General features: G+C 46.2%; 1 protein-coding gene across 2 annotated transcripts in view; it reads left to right on the top strand.

The window, feature by feature from the left end:
• The window catches only part of AMOTL1 (angiomotin like 1), a 54760-nt gene extending 44010 nt beyond the window's left edge, over nucleotides 1-10750 (top strand). For both annotated transcript variants that reach the window (XM_039718489.1, XM_039718490.1), the window contains 5 exons: nucleotides 2802-2992; nucleotides 4295-4420; nucleotides 5663-5889; nucleotides 6583-6852; nucleotides 7788-10750. In XM_039718489.1, the coding sequence (XP_039574423.1) occupies nucleotides 2802-2992; nucleotides 4295-4420; nucleotides 5663-5889; nucleotides 6583-6852; nucleotides 7788-7891 (918 nt within the window). In that variant the 3' untranslated portion in view covers nucleotides 7892-10750. The remainder of the gene's footprint in view (nucleotides 1-2801; nucleotides 2993-4294; nucleotides 4421-5662; nucleotides 5890-6582; nucleotides 6853-7787) is intronic.
• The last annotated feature ends 5608 nt before the right edge of the window (nucleotides 10751-16358 follow it).

The following is a 16358-nucleotide window of genomic DNA, read 5'->3' as shown; positions in this document are numbered from 1 at the left end:
CCCATTACAGATCTGGAGTCAAGTGATATCATCTTCAGACAATAAATTATTTATATATCAGTCCAGTCCAGAATGGGCTATGAGTGTAGCCTTGAATTTCTGTATGCGTCCCCTTCTTTTTCGGCAGCCCTGTGTCCTTAGAGGGGTATTGCTATGCTTGTATTTTATGCACAGTTACTCTTGTGTTATAACACCTTCATCCCTAAGTCACAAAAATCCAGTCACCTTGAAAAGGAAAAAAAATGAAGATGTTGCAGGGAGAATTTCCAGGCTTCATCCTGCACCAAATACTTGGCTATTGACCCTGGAGGAGAGTGAGCAGATATGCTAAATGTATCAAACTATTGCTTGGGGAAAAGCAGCAACATAAGCAAAGCAAGATGCTCTTGGAACTCTTGAGGTGCTCACCCGTATCTGTCATCGCACGCATCTGCTACTATAACCTTTCCTTATTTATAAGCCATTAGTGGACACCAGAGCAGCTGTTACACTGCTGCCAAAGAGCAGAGGGGCTGATCCTGCTGGCACGATGCCATTGGGAAATAGCTCCACGGTCAGGGTCAGTGTCAGGGTTTGCAGAGTCATGAGGCGGCCAGACCTGAGAGCATCCCCTTCCTTCTGGCAGCCCCAGGGCAGGGCAGGTGCCCCAGCACTGCCCAAGGTGTCACTCTGCTGCTGCTCCCTGCAGACCCTTCTCATTCATCTCTACTCTTTCTTGCTTCCATAGAAGTGTTTTAAGTCTTTCTTGCCCAGTCCACCATGGGCTTGGTGTTCAAGTACTCTTAGTTCCCCCTTAGCCAGCTCCCTTCCAGTTTAACAAGGAATTGCATAGAATATAACATGCTAATGCCATTTGAGAAAAGAACATCTGAGAAAAATCCAATTAGAATTCAAGTGAATGTAAAACTAGAACTAAGGCTGGGGTACAGAGACAAATTGATATATTAAGTAAGAGGGATGGACTGTTGCTGAAATCCTTGTCTTGCAAGTTCAGGCTGTGTCTGTTCATTTTGGCAGAAAATTTTTCTGTAATTTACAGGTTGTTTATTTTTTTAAAAAAATTGGTATTGTAATTAGCAATTGCTGTTGGGTTGACATAATTTTCAAATGCCGGCACCCATTCCATCTAGTCAGTTTTAAGAGGAAAGATACTCTTAACTTCTTGTCTTGCCTATAAGCTTTGGGAGAAAACTTTTGGGGTATTTTTACTATTTTTATTTATACTGTTTATTTATGGGCCACAATGTTGCAGAGAATCTTTTTACATCAAAATACCCCAGCTTTTTGCTTCAGAGCTGTCTTCTCTGAGTAATCAAAGTTATAGCTACTGAAACATTTTCTCATTGCAGAGAAAAAAAGGTGATTTTCTTTTCTCATTTTTACCAGAGTGAGCAGAAGGGACCCAGCACACAGAGACAGTGAGCCAGAATCTCTGCTGTCCCTGGCTTGCTGGTAGCTGAGTCCAAAATGGCAAATCTTCCTTATCACTGACTCATGAATTGGGACCAATAAACAAACTCTTTCAGCACTGCATGCTCAGTGTGCAGGGCTGGCAGATGTTTTGACTCAGAAGATGACCAGGTCCTATGATGTCCCAAGATAACAGTTGTAGGTCAGGACCACACTTCCAAAATACTGTCTTCCTGACAGAGGTTTGACAATACTTTTTGCAGGAGCAGAGTCACAGCCATTATTCCTAAGGGCTGCTCCATACTGCATTTCCAGAAAGCATCTTCCAAACATGAGGCACCAGAGGCAAAGGCTGCAGCCCTTCCCTGGTATGTCTAGTTTCAATGGTACAGCTTTGCCAGTGGAACTTCAAGGTGCAGCATGAGTGAGAACTCAGTGCTCCTGAGACATGGTTTCCTCTTCAGCACAATACTGTTCACCATGGAGTATAACGAATCTCTTGCATTGTTTATTTAAAAATTAATTTATTTCTACTGAGTTCTCCCAGAGCTTTGTGCTCATTGTGCAGTCATCCCTCTGCTGAGTCAAGGACTGGATCTCCCTCTGCCTCCACTCTGTATCAACAGTGAGAGGAGCTCAGGGTAGCTACCCATGCTGCTTAGGTGACTTAATTAAGTGCTGTAACCGGGTGGAGTAAATCTGGCCTGGACAAGCACTTTTCTTTCAGCATAGATGGAAAGAGTTATGCACTCATTGCTGCTTGTCAGCATCCCATGGGAGCCACCCCACAGGTGCCTGGGAATCTTCTGCCCCTCTAGTTAGAAAGTTAGCTGTTGCACCATGGAAATCATCCCCTGAGGGCACAAAAGAACTAATGTGCCAGAAGGGACAAGCTTAAATGCATGGCTGGGATATTTTCCCAGCTGCTGCTTTAAACAGGGTACATGTAACTGGGTCACAAGGTGCTTTTTTCAGCTTTAATATATAAACCCTCTGATAATAACTGCCTGTCCATACTTAGCACTGCCCAGCCATGGGCATGAAGTCCCAGCAAGAAGAATATCTTTTAAAGTTTTATTGCTTCTTTTCCTACCAGCTTTTTTTTCCCACTTTTTCCCTTGGCTTGGGGTATCCCAGGAAATCTCTGCACATCTAGGGTAGCAGCCAAATCCCTGCTTCTGTCAGCATGGTCTGGGGAAGCATGTGCTAGGGTTGCACATATGGTGAACGTGCCTGTTCTCCTGCAAGCTAAGGGGTTTAGCCTGGGATTTCCACCTGCCCCTGTCAGAAGACATGGGGATGTCTTTGTACGTGCCAGAAGACTGAAGAAAAAAGGGTCAGCATGCCATGTTCAGCAGGGCATGAATATCTGTCACTGTTTCCACTGGCAGAGGCAGGGCAGCTACCAGGCAAGCAGCCTTCCGGAGCATAATGCCCCAGCCCTCATGGAGCTGGTGCGGGAGAAGGAGGAGAGGATCCTGGCCTTGGAAGCTGACATGACCAAGTGGGAGCAGAAGTATCTGGAGGAGAGTACGATCCGGCACTTTGCCATGAATGCTGCAGCCACAGCTGCAACTGAGAGGTAAGATGACCTTGCTGCAAGCAGGCAGCTCTGATCACCATGGAAAGCATGGCAAAATAGTACAGAATGGGTGTTATCTTAAGGCTGGGTGTTACTTGCCTTGCCCTGCCCAGTCACACTGCCAGGGTTAGTGCACTTCTCCTAGGTGTCATGCCAGTGAAACAGAATAGTTGGTTGAGACAGAATTTATCCTTCTGACCAGGCCCAAGAGTTTATCAAATCTAGGCATCAGATTGAAGCAATGGCCTCTGACAGTCTCAAGGTGCCAAATTACACAGCACAGGTAAGGCAGCTCCTCCCAGTACCCTGGTGGAGTCAGCAGGGACATGGTATATATCTGCACCCATCCCATGGCCTGCAACAAGGTTGTTTAACCTAGTTTTAAAAACCTGTAGTAAGGGAAATTTTATTGCCTAAATGACCCTTTTCACCACTTCATTAATCTTCAAACTAAAATGTTTTTCCTGATAGCTAAGCTAAACTTCTTCACTGCCAAGTATCTGCATTGATTCTTGTCCTTCCCCGGCATACAGGATGAACCACTCACCACTGTTGATGTTTAAACAGCCTTGTAAATAGTGGAAGACAGATATTCCCTGTTGTATTGTCCCTGGTCTGCACTAGCTTCCTCCCCTCAGCCATTCCTGACATGCTCTAGTGTCAACCCTTTCCCACTCGCATTGCATATGTCTGGACTATCTGTCCCCAGTTTGTCTGTCTCAAAGTGTGGTGGCCAAAAGCACAAAAGGCAGTGACACTTCCCAGTGATTAGGAGGATGGGATAGTTAACTTTTCAACCCAGTTTCTTAGGAACCAAATCCCCAGAAAACATCCTAAAGTGAGTTTTCCCTTTGAAATGTGTTTAGATGTGTGACTCAGGATGGACTTTCCTTTCACACTCCAGTCTAGGCAGCAATTACTGTGATTTTTTTTTCAACTTACAAAGTGTAGAGCTTTGTTACTGGTTCATGATGTACTCTTGTTGACTTGGGATCTGGTGAGTGGGTCCCTCTGATGTCTGACCCCGTTTTTCCGGGTGGCTGGTATCCCTGTGTGGGTCACCCATGATTCCAGCATGCTCTCTGTTCCTTTAACCCACTTAAATGAATGGCATTAATGACCCAGCCCAAGCCAAGAGTAGTCTGCAGCAGGATGCCCCAATGCCATGGAGCCATCTGCTTGACAGACAGCCATCTGGCTTGCTCTTTGAACATGGGATTGGGGTTTTCTTTGCAAGTTTGTCTCACTTGCAGAAGCCACCCTCACAGTCTCAGGACTGACTGTGGTGACCCTCTTTGCCAGGGATGCCTCGGCCCCGAGCCACTCGCACAATGGCAGCTACGGCGAGGCGGCGCTGGAGGTGCGGGGCTGGCAGGAGGAGGAGGAGATCGTGCAAGCCAACCGCCGCTGCCAGGACATGGAGTACACGTAAGGGGCATGCCTTGCCATTCCTGCTTGTTGTGGTGCTGGGCTGGGTTCACATAAACCAGGATGCCCTTCTGTTCCTTCCTACATGACTGGAAAGGATGGGCTTGGCTTCACTTTGACTTAGTTTTGCTCTTCAGCATTCAAAAGGGATTAAAGAGTTGTTGTCATAACTTCCTCCCTACCTTCCTCTTAAGCCTTCTGTGGCAAACCCAACGTTTTTACAAAGCAGGGACTGTTCCACTATTAAAAGTAGTCTGGCATGCAAGGACACAAATTTGCAGACACTTTTATAAAAAAGGTGTATTTGTTGCTTGTGGAAAATACCAGTGATTGTTTTTACTGGGTTTGGGTTTTGTTTTTCACTCACAGATGCAAGCTAATCCTGCTTCCAAGGAAGTAGTGGAGTTTTGCCACTGCCTTCATAAATATAGATTAGCATCTTGTGTTTAAATTGCTCATTAAACGTGTGATGATGAAAAATAATGCTTTCACTGCTTCATAAAATGCACCTGCATTGTATTATATATTGTACAGCACAGTCAGGCTAGTCATTTGACTGTGAAAATGTACAAATTTTTTTTTTAAATAGTTTTGCAATTGTTCAGTATGATTTGGTGTAAATCATTCCTGGAGAAGAGTTCAGATAATCACATTTTTTTTAGTGATTTGAGAGTCTTCAGAGTCTGTATGAGAGAAGTAGCAAGCTTTGGTCAGCTCTGAACACCATGTGCTGATTGTTTCTGCAGCACTGAGGGAGAAGGAAGAGCCCAGACCATCTCTTAGAGAAACCAAAAGGAACTCACTTCAGCAGGTGTTTACTCCAGCTGACACAGACCTGAATCCTGGGGTTAGCTCAGTCTTCCAAAGCATAGTTTCCACATGTGGCCCCAATGTATTACAGAGGTGAAAATTGCCCTTGTGCTTGTATTGTAAAGGTAGCAATGTGCAGCCTGGTCAGGATTCTGCCCACTGTTCCTGCTGGGTTAGTAAAACCACAGCATAGATGGGTTCAGTTAACCTTGCAGAAAAGTTTTGGCTTAATAGCTAGAAATGCTGTCTGTTTTGAAGTGCATGATTTTCCTTGGAGGAACTGCTGGGAGCTTGTCCAAGTATCCAAAAGCAGGGAGGACAGAGCAGCAGGGCATCTGCCTGGGGACCTCCCTGCTGCCTCCAGGTGTGGAGACCTGCCCATATGAATTGTTTTTTTCCATTCCTGTAAGCAGAGCATTCATATTTTGGCAGAATAAAGAATCTCCACGCCAAAATAATTGAGAAGGATGCCATGATCAAGGTCCTCCAGCAGCGGTCCCGGAAGGACCCTGGCAAAGCCGACAGCGCCAGCCTGCGACCGGCGCGGTCCGTGCCCTCCATCGCCGCTGCTGCCGGCACGCATTCGCGCCAGACCTCGCTCACCAGCAACCAGATAGCTGAGGAGAGGAAGGAAGAAAAGCTCTGGAAGGGAAGCATAGGTGAGTTCTGCTTTTGCTTAAGCTTTGGTTCATCCATCACTTCATGCTAATCCTTCTGCGTGAACTTAGCCAAAGTGCCTTGGCACATATTGCCCTGGCAGTTCATTTCCAGAGCACTTTCCATGGGCAGAATGCGTGTCCTTGTGCTTAAGTCAAAAAACAGTCATTCTTTAACCTTGCATTGTATCTTAGTTACATTTTTAATCATGTTAAATCATTCTGCACTGATCATAGAAAGCCAAAGTTGAGGGAAGACCTCCCAGATACAAGCCCATAATGTTTGCAACTTTGTGGGAGGAAATAACAAATTTGGGCTAGAAATAAAGCCTGAATAAAGTCAATCAAGAGGGTGAGCATCCCTTTGGCTAGGACAGCATGATGTGATGAGGCAGATAAATGGGAAAATAACTGCGGGACTGCCTGTTGTTTGGGACCACATAGGATGGGGGTGTGGAGGTGTGCAAGACAGTGTCGCGAGTAAGTGTCACTGGGTGTACAGGAGGGGAGGCAGGGAGGAGAAGCTGCTTTCAGAAAGCTGTTTTGTAGGAAAGTACAGCAAAAGCAGCATCAAAGGGAAAAGCTAAGCCAAACTAAATGACTGGAGCCATACCCAGCATCTTGTAGCTCCAGGGTGGGACAGGGGACAGCACATGCATTTGAGCCAGGATGTGACTGACCTCTATGTGTCTGCAGGGCTGCTCTTGGGAAAGGAGCACCATGACCACCCGTCAGGCCCCTCTCTGCCTCCGCCTCTGCCCTCCTTGTCTTGCATGCCCGTCCCAGTGCCGGCAGCCTCCCACGCAAAGACGGGCAGCAAAGACAGCAGCACGCAGACGGACAAAAGCGCTGAGCTCTTCTGGCCCGCCACCGCCTCCTTCCCCGGCCGGGGACGCCTGGCTGCCACCCCATCACACAGCCCAGCCCCACGGCCCCTGGGGACACGAGTGGCCAGCGAGAAACTGGGTGAGCTCTGCCAGATCCCTGTCAGTGCAAAATGTCAGCACCCCCGGGGCTGTCAGCAATCCCCAGAGACACATCAGTATTAAGGGGGGCAAGGTGTGGGTATGTGATGCTAGCACAGTTTGTGAGGTATGGTGGAGGTTTGTTCAGGGAAACTAAAATTGTAGAGAGAGAAATTTCTAAGGCTGCCCAGAGTGGCTTTGCAGAGCTTTGTGCTTGGCAGCTTCTGTAAATCTCCGTTCGTCTGTGGCAGGCTAGATATTTATGCTGCTACATATAAAATTGTAGAATTTCACACCTTGAAAACACTCCACACCTGCTCACATACTCAAACTCTTCTCTTTTTTTTTTCAACTGAAACCATGGTTGGTTAAAACACCATTTTCTCCTTAATTTTTAAAGGAAAAAATTTAAAGGAAAGCTGGGGGGAATAGTAAGGAGAAAGTGGAGATCTTTTTTTAGGATGGATGAAGAAGTACAATTTTAGTTATTTTTGAAAGGTGGAAACTGCTGGTTTGCAGCCCTAGCAAAGGAGACATTTATTTTATGCACATTATTTTGAAAAAGCGTTTTCCTACATATTTATCTCCTCTCAAAAGCAAGATTTCCCCCAAAAACATGCTATGTATCACTAAAAGGGCTATCACAGAACTAGATGGTCTTTAGTGTTCTTTCCAACTCAGACCATTCTGTGGTTTTAGCTAAAGAGGCTCTTTGGTGTGTATCTCTTAAATACCATCTCGGGGTCTGTGCGACACGCCTGCTGTCATTGTGCAGTGAGTTCAGCATCACACATTCTTAGTGTCCTGAACAAATATGGCTTTCAGTATGTAGGATGTACAGGTAATACATGCCCCACCTTCAAGGAATGGGTTGATATTTGCTTTGAACAACTTGAACTTGGACTGAAGACTAACTTTCCCTCCTTTCCATTGCAGAGAACTCCAGCCACGGGAAGCTGCCTGACAGCAAAGGCAGAGTGAGCAGCCTGCTCCACAAGCCTGAGTTTCCAGATACAGACATGATGGAAGTCCTCATCTGAGCAGAGGACAGCATCTCTGGGGTTTTGTGTGTGTACAGCCAGGTCCAAGATGGTCCTCGGTGTGCCAACCTTGAAAACTAACCCTGAGAGTTTGAAAAAAGACAATGTTTATTCCAAAATTGATGCTAGAGTCTGATACGTTGAGACTTTTCACCAGGCGAGAAGTCAAGAGCACTGAAGAGGAGTGACAAAATGAACGTCTGGCATTTTCTGAACAGAAAGGGTCATTGAAAATGGAAAATGGTGTGAGAAGGGGAGTGTTGGGGAAAAAGGAAACTGTGTTTTCTGGCATAAAGAGAAAGTAGTTGAGTTACAGGCTGGTTGCACGCTGCTGCTCTGTTTTCCTGCCTCTGCAACCAGGACAGGGAATGAAATCCTGTCTCTTTGGAGACCAGAGAAAGTTTCTGAATAATCCAGGAAAAACTTGCATCTTCCTCAGTATTAATGCATTTCTCAAAGGCTTCAGTCTCAAAAATTTCACTTCTAAATTTTTGTAAATAATTGGTCTGTAGATGTACACGGCAGGTTCTTGTAAGTATTTGTTTGAAGTGGCAGTGGTGTGGCTTTCCTGGGCAGGCAGGTCAGGTGCCTCTTTCCTGGCTGGACAAGTGTTTCTCTTGGAGCTGAATTTACAGTACAAATATTCATGTCTTGCAACCTCAGAGCTCGCTGAGACTTCTTTTTTTGATAGGTGCAGTTGTTGGCTGGAATTCTGGTGGATGAATGTAGAAGGGGGAGGGGGGACCCTGCTGAAGCAAACCCTATTGTACCCATAGGAAAGTTTCAGGAGGGAAAGTTGGGGGAGGATCCCAGCAGCTCCCTAAAGGGCTGTGTGTTGTAGAGTTCCTTCAGAGGGGAGCTGCATGGGTTTGTTTTTAGAGTAGTTAAGCTGGGTTCGCATGTGAGATCAGAAGATACCTCTTTCTGGGCACTGGTTCATATTTGAAGAGTCAGTGTATTTGTGGTAAGAACAAGATTTTTCCTTACTGTCAATTCTTATAGCCAAATCCTAGCTTCTTCGAGCATACAAACCTGCTGTTCAAGCTGATGTGGAGCAAGACATTAAGGAGTGCAGGAGCAGGCAGGGAAGGGTTTAACTGCAGAGCAGTACGTGAGCATCATGTGTTTTCTGTGCTGAGCTGCGGTTTCTTTTCACCTTATTTTACCCAGGGTGGAACATTTCTTATTTTCAGCTTTGTCCCTGAATTCAGTAAGAAGCAGCCAGCTCACCCGCTGTGTTACTCGTGGCTTCGTGCACTGCACATGCCGATGGGGAAATTTTCCTCTGTGAGGCATTTCTGTGTTGGCTTTGCAGTTCCTGAGCCTTGTGGTGCACTTTAAGGAGAGCTTGGCTTTGGGAAAAGGAGTGATGGGAGCTAATGTGAAGCTGCCTAGAGTGGAAAAGTGATGGGTGCTAGAAGTAATCGTGCACTCAGGGCTGGCTCAAGGTCACCCCTTCCTGTAGGTGACAAATCAGAGCCCTTGACTTTTGAGAACACCAGGCATTTTAAACTCTGCTTTTGCCAAAAACTGAAGTCCTTGTGAACTCAAAGCCTTCACAGGCCAGAGCCTTGTGCTCAGTACTGCCTGGCTGATACCTTTTATTTTTAAAAAGAGCAAAATTGCTATGTTAAAGCTATGCACTTATTTTTGTGTGTACCTAGAATTAGATGTATGTTGTTGTCACCCTCTTTCTGAGTTTCGGACTTGTTAAACAAAATAATGGTATGTAGGTAGTGCAGGAAGCAAATTGTGTGCTTCAAGTATTAGCAGCTTTGCATTGTGAAACCAAAGGTGTAAAACCCTTAGAAATGTTATGCAGCTTAATATATGCCTTGTAAGATAATTTTTTTTCTTTAAAGTTAATTTAAACATTGTAATTGTTTGCATAAAAGCCGGGACCGTGTGTGACATCACCACTGACCCACTTTTGTGGCCCTTCCTCAAGCATCTGTGGTAGGAATGGGGCAGGAGAAAGACAAATCAAGGGAATACAAGTAAAATGTTGCCGAATTTTTAATTGCATCGCTTTTAATCCAAGAAATAAGGATGCCCAGGTGCTTGAAAGTCGCTAAGCATTTTGTTACCAGCTGTGCTATTTCTTTTGGTGAAACTCTTCAGTAAGTTGTGTGCAGGCAGACAGTGAGGCATCCAGGAGAAACAGTGGTGGATCAGCACGGATCAGCTCTCAGTTATGTTTGGTAGTGGTTCAGCTCGATTTCTCCAAGTCAGCTAGAGCACAGCACTGCTCCTTGGGGAGACCAGTCTCTCCAGTTTCTGTTATCCAAAGCTGGCTTTACACTTGATGCTGTCCCAGATTCATGGTCACATGTCAGAAATTGTTAGAGACAGTGTGTGGGTAACTCTTATAGGCAACAGCTCAAATAAACCAAATTCTCACCAACTGTGTTGAACTCAAGAGATGTTAGTTTTCCTGGAGGGAAGGTCTGGAGGAGTGGTGTGTCTCCTTCCAGCCCAAGCACTAGCAGGACTTGGATGGAGTACTACTGCCATATGTCAGCCGTGCTGAGCAGAGCGGCCCAGCTCCGTTTGTGCTGGCTTTCCCAGCTCTTTGAACTGTTTTGTGTTTTTGGGAAACTGTGCTGTAGCCATTCCAGGTGATGTCAGTGGTAACTAGTTGTAAAATACTGTCGTTTTTTATTGTTGTTGGTTGTATAGAGAAGTTTGTGTACAGTGTTTTGCAGCTGGAGGGTTATTTGTACATAGGGGGGGAAATGAAGGATGTTATGTGTCACCCCCAGCAAATGTTGATATTGTTGGTCAGCCAAAGATTTCTTATTCTTTGCTGTTTAAATCTGTGCCTTACTATTGTAGATAATAAATGTATAAACATGTTTATTTTCTCACTTTTCCAGTGTGAATACATTCAGTCCTCTGGAAGAAAGGACTTAAAAAAAAAAATCTTCAGGCTTTTTTTACAAACAATGTGCTAAGACTAAGAGGGTATACCTCAGGGACTTTTAAGGTTGCATCTTCTCCATTTTTCACAGGTGTTAATGAAAGGCCCCACAGCAGGTGACACCAGTAAGTGTATGTGGGATGAAATCCTCCTCAAGGCAGAGCATCAAACTGGGCACTTGCCTAAGCAAGAAGAGCATGATTTTAGAGATGATCAAGAAGAGATATGATTTTAGTGAGATTGTCTTCACTGGAAGGAAATGAGAGGGGAAACTTAATGATATACTTTGGTAAAGATATAAATATTTTTATAGCCCTGTGTTCCTGCTAAGCATAGAACTCCCACTGATTTTTTTTTTTTTCTTGAGGGTCTGGGGCTTCTTTATTTGACAGATGTTGGATCGGTGTGAGTGAGGTACCTAAATATCTTTTATATCTAGATGTTCTTGAATGATATACTGTGCTCAGTAAGGAATAAAGATCAGATCCCATTTCATGCTGTAGTGCTGGCAAGGGGAATGCTCCAGCTTGGTGGAAATATTGTTCCTATGTTTGTTTATGCAACTGAAATAAATGGGGGGAAGGGAGCAAAAGTGAGCCAAGAGTCTGGCTCTGAGCTAGGGAGGTTTGCTCAGCAGGCTCTCACATGCTCTTGAAAGTGTCTGTTAAAAAATTCCTGACTGATGTCCCAGGGAGCTGCAGGCATGAAAGGCATGAATGCCACTAAGGGCCTCTCTCTCCTATGAGTTCTCTGCCTGTCCCAACCTCCTCTCCCCAGATCCTTGCACACGTTGATAAAAACCAACCTGTCCTGAGCAGGAGCGTGTCAGCAAAGATCCAGGGGGTTGCAGAAGCTTGAGGAGAAGTTGGCTTGACCCAGATCCCAGCACTGCGTGTTCCTCATGCAAGCACAGGTCGGCCTGACCCATTTGATCACTCCATCTTCAAGATATGGCAGCTGGCAGTATTTTTTGTGCCAAGAACAAAAGTTTGGTGATTGCTGCGATTGTGGCTTTTTGACTTCCTTCAAGTCAAGATTTGACAGTAAAATTTGGCATATATCTTGTTTTTCAAGGCCATGGAAGAAAAGGAAACTAACAGAGGCCAAACCAATATTAGGATGGGAAACGCCTCCTGGCCAGCTGTGTTCAGGTATAACAAGGAGGGGGCTTATTCCACTTTTGGGTTGTGTCTTCACCACAGATGCTCCGGCCAAAAAACCAGAATGTCATGGTAACACTGTCTGTAGGTTAAATATATTTTGCATATTAACGTCAGGAATAAATATGCAAAGGAGCAAACTTCCAGAGTCAGTTTGTTTAAACATTAAAGTCCATTATTCCAAAAGTAAGTAACAGACCTGCATCATGTAAAGAAAGAGCTAAGAAGAGCTAAAAATATTAGCAAGATTGCCATTTAGAAGCATTCAAAAATCTAGTCCCATCCAAAATGACCTTTTCAGGATTCATCTGGATTCAGTGCACTGTGCAGCTGTGTTATCTCTTCTGTGCTGGTTTGTTACCATTTTCAGGGCTTTTCTCCTCCCAAAGTTTGAGAGGGGCAAACATACAAACAGCAGTGAGGTGCATTCTTGGGGAAAAGCTGTGATTTCAGACATCTTTAAATACTCTCTGGGTCTGGACTTAAAGTACATTGCAGTGAAACATGAAAAGTTCAGATCTCACTCTGGCAGGAAGGATGCTGCCAGGATCCTGCTTGTCATCAGCATCCCCAGTCTGGGGTCTGGATGCAATCCAGCAAACCGGGCTGATCTTGAGCACCCCGCCGTGTTCCGCGAGCACTGTGGGTCAGGTAAGTCAGCCTGAAGGTAGTGACCCCCTCTCTGCAAACCAAAGCAAGTGGGGAAAACGGGGCACAGTGTCCACAGTGCAGTCCCACCTGAGAGACGGGTAGAAACACCAGCAGCTGTCATTGTGCCGCTGTGATTAATGTTCATCCAGACCTTAAGCTGCGGCTTCGAAGCCTTGTAAAACCAAACATGAGTGCCCAGCATTCCTGAGCTATAAAAGGCCCAGGAATTCATTGACTCGAGGTATGAAGACCACAAGCTATTTTCTTTCATACCGGCTACTTCAGCTTTAGATGAACAAAATATCAGCGTGCATATTTTCCACAGTAACCCTGCATGGCCCTGCTGCAGTCCAGAACTCACTCCTGTGCCAGTGCCCTGCAGTCTGACACAAAGCAGGGCAGCAACTAAGAGATGAGACCCAGGTCTGTGTTGGCCCCCATCCTGTGAGAGGCTGAAGACCTACAGTGAAGTTTGGTGCTGAAAGGGAACTTTTTTCCCCTGGTACCACATGATGAGGCAGTGACGGAGCTTTTGGCAAGCTAAAAGTTGGAAGATAGAAGTGCTACTACCTTTTGGGAGGTCATATTCACATACTATCTGACCTGACCATTGTGGTGGCCTCTCCAGCTGCTTGGTGGACTCTTTGACTCCTTGTTCATGGCTCCCCTGGTGCCTGGGAGCACCCTCAGTCCCCTGCAGAAGCAGGGTGGACAGCCAGTGATCCTGCAGGCATGTGAAGCTTCCTCAGGACAGCTGGGCTCAGAATGAGAAGAGGGGACCATGATGGCAGCTGACATCCCTCTGCTGGTCCCTGGTTTAGGCCTTGATCAGCCCAGGTAGGAAAAATCCTGCTGGGAGGAAGCTCCAGGAGGGAGAAGGGTGTTGTAAGGTGTGAGCAGGTGGAGGTCCTCTTGCTTGGCCAGTTACTTGGGGCATTTTTAAGATGAACCTTTCTGGTAGGCTTGCTATTAAAACTGCAATGCAATTTGGTGTGCAAAAAAATTGCTGCTTGGTGTAAATCCCGTCTGAATTCATAGAAGGAGCCTTAAAGACCACATGTAGTTCCAACACCCTGCCCTGGGCAGTGACACCTTCTGTGAGACTAAGTTGCTCAAAGCCCCATCCAACGTGGCCTTGAAGGTTTCCAGGATCAGGGCATCCACAGCTTCTCTGGGCAGCTTGTGCCACTATCTCACCACCCTCACGTGCAGAATTTCTTCCTTATGTCCAATCTAAACTTTTCTTCTTTAAAGCTGTTACCCCTTGTCCCATCATGTCCTTGTAAAAACTCCCTCTCTGGCTTTCTTGTAGCATCCCTCTTGTAGCTCTGGCTTTCATCCTCTCAGTGCACATCCTACCCTGCTCTCCTGCACCCTCTCACCCTGCTGCCTCCCACATCTTTTTCCAGCTCAACCCTGCCAGAAGCAGGCAGTGAAAGCCCGGTTCTCATGTGCCACCAGTTTTACTGTTCAGTTTTAAGAGTGAACAGCTTAAGAGGTATGAGCTACCCTCATCTAGGTGCTTGTACAGTGCCTTGCACAGTGGGGCCATGTGTGGTAGCCCCAGATCATACTCTCAAGCTGTAAATAAGGATATTTGTTGATGATTATTATTATCTGCATGCCAGCTCTATGCACCTCTGCTTTTAAAATGAAATCATTGTACACATTCCTCAAGCCTGAATCTGGTGCACAGGTCAGAGCCCTTTCAGTTAAGGTGTTAATAATGCCTTATCCCCACCCCAGGGCTTTTTTTAGATGGCTGAGCCTTTCTTTTCAGATGCAGTGAGTGAGTGCCTTATTGTGTTACCCAGATGGCTGTGTGCTGGCTCTCCTGCCTGCAGGGCTCTGAAGCCTCACCCGACCCCGAACAGGACTGCAGCACCAGCCTGCATCATCCCTGTCCCCATCCACCACTCCTGTGCCAATCTCCAGCAGCCACGGGCCAGCTCCTGGGCACAGCCAGCTGGCACAAGGCGTCTGCGTGGGGACCACTCCCTCTGCTGGCTCATCCTGCCTGCTCCTACCTGGCGCTGAAACTGGGAAGGCTCTGGGATGGGGGTTTTGGTGTGAAGGTGAGTCCAGCACGGGATGATGATGCTAATACCAGCAGTATTATAGTTACAGTAATTATAGTAGCAGCAGTAGCAGATGGAGAGAGCAAGCAGAATAAGACTAAGCCAGACTAGGAGGGACATGATCTAGTTGAAGATGTCTGCTGTCATTGCATGGTTGGCCTTCAAAAATCCATTGCAATCCAAACCATCCTATGATAAGGCCATAAATAAAAAATAAGATTACGAATCAGAAAAAGAAAATAAGATAAACAGGAATTGGAATAAGCACAATAAAAAATTTGGTTCATTACAGGGAATAATAAAATTAAGAAGAGAAGAGGAAGGAGAACAAGGAGAAAAAGAAATCTGGTCACCTCTAGTGGCAGAAGAAAGTTTGAGTACAAAGAATTTGACTCTAGAGTGAGCTAGACTTTCATGCTAAGGGAAATTTTTCTGTTATCCCCCAGTGATCCCTGGCTGTGGCCAGGCCTGTTCAAATGTAGACCTTTCCAGGTAAAAAAGCTCGACCGAAGCACAGGGCTTTGAGCTTGCAGCAAGAAAATGAGATTGAGTGATCATGGGAATTGGGTCTGCATTTGAAAACTAGTTTATTACATAGCCCCTGGGTGGGAAAGTTCTCTGTGCATCATCCAGTTGAACTGTCCAGACCCAAAACAGCTGCCACAGACCAGGTTCATTTCAGTTTTAGAGAGGAATTTCAGACACCCCTTTACAGCAAATATTTCCCAGCATTCGACAGCCTTCACCCCACACATGTCAGCTTTCTCCTTGGATCTTTCACCAGCAGCAAGATTTTTCCCATGTGAAAAACATGCTTGAAGTCCTAAGTAGAAGAGACTTTTCTGAAAGCAGGAGCTGTCTCTCAGCTCGCTGGAGAGAGGAATGCCACGTCGAGGCCCCTTTCAGGAGCAGTTCCAGAGCTGCACTGGAACTGCTGGGCAGTTGTTGGTGGGGCATGCCCTGGGGTCCCAGAGGCCCCAGCAGCCCTGTGGTATCATCATATGCAAAAGTCATGACCCATGGCTAATCCCTCCTGATCCCAACAGAGCTGGCACGGAAGAGTGCTGCAGCCCAGGGACCACTTGGGCACTGGCCAGCAGCTGGGAATCCCTTTGGCAATCTCCTCCTCACCCACCAGCTCCATGTGTCCCTTGTGGGGGACCATCAGGAAAGTACCATGGAGTCTGCACCCATCACTGAAGTAATTTATGTGGATTATTTTGCTGGATGTGTCAGTTTTCTCTCACCAGAGCACCGTAGAAAGGGAGAATTGGCAGGAACACCCATCACTGTGCACTGTTTGTTGGGCAGTGTGGGATGTTAGAGGGCAGAAATATTGGCCTACTGAATGTTGGATGAAAGAATCCCAAAAGGAGCAGGCCCTGGACTCACTCCCCCATTTCCAGAAGCTGCTTTTGCTGAAGACCCAGTGCTTGTCCCACTGCCTCCTTCATGCTCCCACTCCACTGTCCCCAGAGTGTCTCCACTCTGTTTCTGCTGCATCGGCCAAGAAAACTTGTGGGGAGTTTTCAGCTTCCTGACAAATCTCTTTTCTTAGGAAGAGCAGCTACTGTGTTAGTCCATAATGATGCCATTCAGCATCAAACCACCCCTCCTATGCCCAGCTTGCCGCCTTGGGTTTGGAGCTGGTATTCTCC

This window comes from Passer montanus, unplaced genomic scaffold (assembly GCF_014805655.1).
Source record: "Passer montanus isolate IOZ18808 unplaced genomic scaffold, ASM1480565v1 scaffold4, whole genome shotgun sequence".
In the NCBI taxonomy this organism is placed as follows: Eukaryota; Metazoa; Chordata; class Aves; order Passeriformes; family Passeridae; genus Passer; species Passer montanus.
The sequence above is the reverse complement of the archived record's forward strand: the minus strand, read 5'-3'. Positions and strand labels throughout refer to the sequence as shown.